This window comes from Agrilus planipennis, unplaced genomic scaffold, assembly GCF_000699045.2.
Source record: "Agrilus planipennis isolate EAB-ADULT unplaced genomic scaffold, Apla_2.0 scaffold172, whole genome shotgun sequence".
NCBI classification, from domain to species: Eukaryota; Metazoa; Arthropoda; class Insecta; order Coleoptera; family Buprestidae; genus Agrilus; species Agrilus planipennis.
In genome coordinates this window covers 578,616-582,128 of record NW_020438999.1, presented here as the reverse complement: position 1 = coordinate 582,128, position 3,513 = coordinate 578,616, and the positions used below count along the sequence as shown (strand labels likewise).

General features: G+C 31.3%; 1 protein-coding gene across 2 annotated transcripts in view; it reads left to right on the top strand.

The window, feature by feature from the left end:
- Positions 1-3,244, top strand: part of LOC108737866 (citramalyl-CoA lyase, mitochondrial) — a 5,215-nt gene extending 1,971 nt beyond the window's left edge. The window contains exons 3-8 of one of the 2 annotated variants that reach the window (XM_018470998.2): positions 1,167-1,334; positions 1,690-1,887; positions 2,422-2,608; positions 2,674-2,787; positions 2,857-3,035; positions 3,102-3,244. In XM_018470998.2, the coding sequence (XP_018326500.1) occupies positions 1,326-1,334; positions 1,690-1,887; positions 2,422-2,608; positions 2,674-2,787; positions 2,857-3,035; positions 3,102-3,206 (792 nt within the window). In that variant the 5' untranslated portion in view covers positions 1,167-1,325 and the 3' untranslated portion in view covers positions 3,207-3,244. The remainder of the gene's footprint in view (positions 1-1,166; positions 1,335-1,689; positions 1,888-2,421; positions 2,609-2,673; positions 2,788-2,856; positions 3,036-3,101) is intronic. The other variant, XM_018470997.1, reaches the window with a different exon arrangement.
- The last annotated feature ends 269 nt before the right edge of the window (positions 3,245-3,513 follow it).

Sequence of the window (3,513 nt, the reverse complement as noted above, 5' to 3'; positions counted from 1 at the left end):
AGTAGTAACTGACCGAGGGTGAAGGGTATCATAAATCTTAAACGTATTGGGTTTAAATTCGGTTCATTTCTTTTTTTTTTGGTGGTGCTAAGCGTTACATTTTTAAACTAGTTGAATTTTCAACTGGTTTACTGACTAACGAAAAACAGTTGAAACGTTCCTGGTGGAGAAACGATTAAATAAACTAGTTCGTTGATTCAACGTCCACCACTAGTGGATTGGATACTGTTACGAAATAATAGTTCAAAGTTCAAATACAATCAATGGTTCAGAACTAATACGTAACCTTATAGCTTATACTGAAGATGCAGATTGATTGCACATTGCAGTAGTAGTCTGCTAATGTTAATTTCAATAATTTTACATCGTAAAATAAATAAGCTGTAAATATATAATGCGTCGCACTAAACATTTAGTCTACTAAAATATAAAATGTAATATTAACCTTGCATTTTGGGTAACGGTAGATGTTTTTGATTTTTGATATGAAGGAATGTGGGAAGGGGGTGGAGGAATTCTTTCATTCTTTGTTCTGTATATATAACTCTATTTTCGGAGAAGAAAGCTCTCCATTTGGCTGCCATCTTAAAAAAGAAACTAAACAAGTTTCTTACGATATCTTGAGAACCGAAAGATCCTATAAAAATTTGTTCCTGACATTTTTTGTAGAAAATTGAATTCTATACAAGAAAAATCAAATGGTGCTGTACTGTTCATTGAATGTTGATTGTAATATTGTAGATTTAATATACATACATATTATTTTACTGGGTGTATGGTATAACAAGCGATGTAGTGTCGTGGGACGCAGTAAAGATATTTTGCAAAAAAACTTGACATGGCATCGCCTTTAACTTGTATCTTGAAAAATTATTTACATACTTGTGAACAACTATAAAAAAATAGAAATTTATTTAGCAACGCTGATTTTTCAACCTATCCAAATTTTTTATTTTATAAAAAAAACATGAAAAAGTTATTAATGTTTTACTATATGTAGTAATCGTATTTTTTATGAATTTAGTATGTGCGCAGATATTATGTTACTTAGAAAATGAGTAGGGGGAATTATTTTCAATTAAAAAAACTACAAAAAANATATGATTTTTTATTATAATAATTTTATTTTCTATTTTACGGTAAAAATATCTGAACAAAAATTGCAGAGATTCTACAAAAAAGATATTGCCGGAAATCTGCCACACCCCTTTTTTATAAGGTGAGAGTGATATGGAGGAGAGAGGACTTTCAATCCCGAAAATTGAGTTTTATACTTATAATGATCCCCATGAACATAAAAAAAATAAAGTCGTGTCCTACTCAAAATGCAAAAGGTTCGCTCATAATTTTTTAACTAAATTAAACTTTTATAATTGTATTTTTTACATAAAAAACTTTGTGGGACCTCTCCTCTTTATTGAAATATTTTGGAAAAACTAACACTGTTGCGATTTACTAACTGATTTTCCTTAAGGAAGAGCGTAATTTGTCTTTTAGTCAATTGAATTCACTTCATCGTTTTTAGTACAATTTTTTTGCGTTCTCATGTGAGATTGGAACATGGAAACAGACACATTTTTTTTACTGTAGTTTTTATTAATAACAACAAATATTCAACAGATTTTATTAAACCCGTTTCTAAGTTCTTTGCCAATACACCAACGTATGTTATGAAAAATTCATTTTAAGGAACAAGCAAGAAATACCATATTTGAATTTTTGAATAATGGGAAACCAAAGAAAAGCAGGGAATTTGATTGGGGCGTTAGAATAAATTCTGTGAAAAGTGAACTCTGTCAGAATGATCTTGATGTAATACTAACTGCCCAAAATCTGCCTGATACGATTTCTTTGCCTAAAGTAAACGACACGGAAGAACTAAAATGGGTAAATATAAATAGGTAATAAGAAACTTTAATCTTTTTACCATTAGAGGCTGCATTTACGTTAGATAGAATGATCTACCTATAAAATAAAATTGTAGTTTTTGTGTAGTTTTAAAAATTCGAGATGACTTAAACTCAGACCCTACTTTAACTTTAGTCAATAGACCACCAGAGCTGCAGAATTGTAACTTTTACTGTGTTCAACAGATGGCAGCAAGTTATTTAATTCTAATTCGTCTAATTTTTAAGTTGTTTCTATCCTTAATTATTAATTAACCCACGGGCTAGCTGTCATGAAGGCCGCACAGGAAACTCATGGAGGGCGCAGGTTCCTCACCTCTGAAATATACCATATACCTTATACCTAGGTATTTGCTATTGTGGTAATCTGAAATAAGGTTTCCAAAGGGCACTTGCCTGTACCCAGTTCTAATTTCATATTTGTTAATGTAATAAAGTAAGAAATGTACAATGGTGCGGTCATGTAAGAAAATGTAGCTGGGAACACATCCCTGAAAGCTATAAACAATTTTAGTTTTCAAGCCAACTGGAACGTTTTACTGCTCTCAAAACAAAGATTTCTGTTATTCTGTTCATTGAAACTGCACAAGGAATAATGAATTTGAAAGAAATATGTACGACAGCTAAAAAGCTAAGTGAAAACCGAAATTTTGAACCAGTAGCTTTGGTATTTGGCGGTGATGACTACTTAGCTGATATCGGTAAAATAAATATTAAAAAAATAAAAGAAATTACTAACATAAATACTATTCTGAATTACCTTTAGGCGCAAGAAAAACTGACCAACTTACCGAAGTTTTATATGCACGACAAAAATTAGTAATGATGGCCAAAGCATTTCAGTTACAAGCTATAGACGTGGTTTACATTCAATATAAAGGTAAATAGGCGTGATAAATTAAAATTAGTTAAGCCTATATGTATTTTCTTAGGTGATAAAGCTTTTTAGATTTGGACGGCCTTAAACAACAAAGTATCGAAGGTGCGAATATGGGTTATACCGGAAAGCAGGTAATACATCCTGATCAGGTCCCTGTTGTGCAAGAAGCATTTCTTCCTTCCGAAAAGCAAATAAAATGGGCAAAAGATTTGATTGAAGCGTATCACAAGTATGCGGCCAGCGGAAAGGTTTGATTTTAGACAAATATTTTCACTGTTGAATAGAATTTTAATATGTACACATTCGTATTTCAGGGTGCCTTTAATTTCAACGGAATTATGGTAGATTCTCCCACCTTAAAACAAGCAGAAAATTTAATTAAATTCGTAGAAGTTGTAGGAAAAGATACAAATCAGTAAATAAATGGGTGTATATGAATAAATCATATTTCAATGATTATTTGTTACTTTTAGGTAATAAAACCCCATATCACATGCACCTTCTTTAAAGTCGCTACGTGCTCCAGTATCTTTACCAAAAAAATCGGTTGTCTGTAAAGTCGGTTTACTGACGATAGTTGAACGTGACAACGTCATAAGAAAATACTGATGGAATGGTTTCATTTTACAAAAGAAAATTTTAATTTTATTTGTTTGATAGATATTTTGTATGGATATAGAGAAGGAGGTAAATGGAAATGTATTATTGTATAGCAGCTGTCCACGC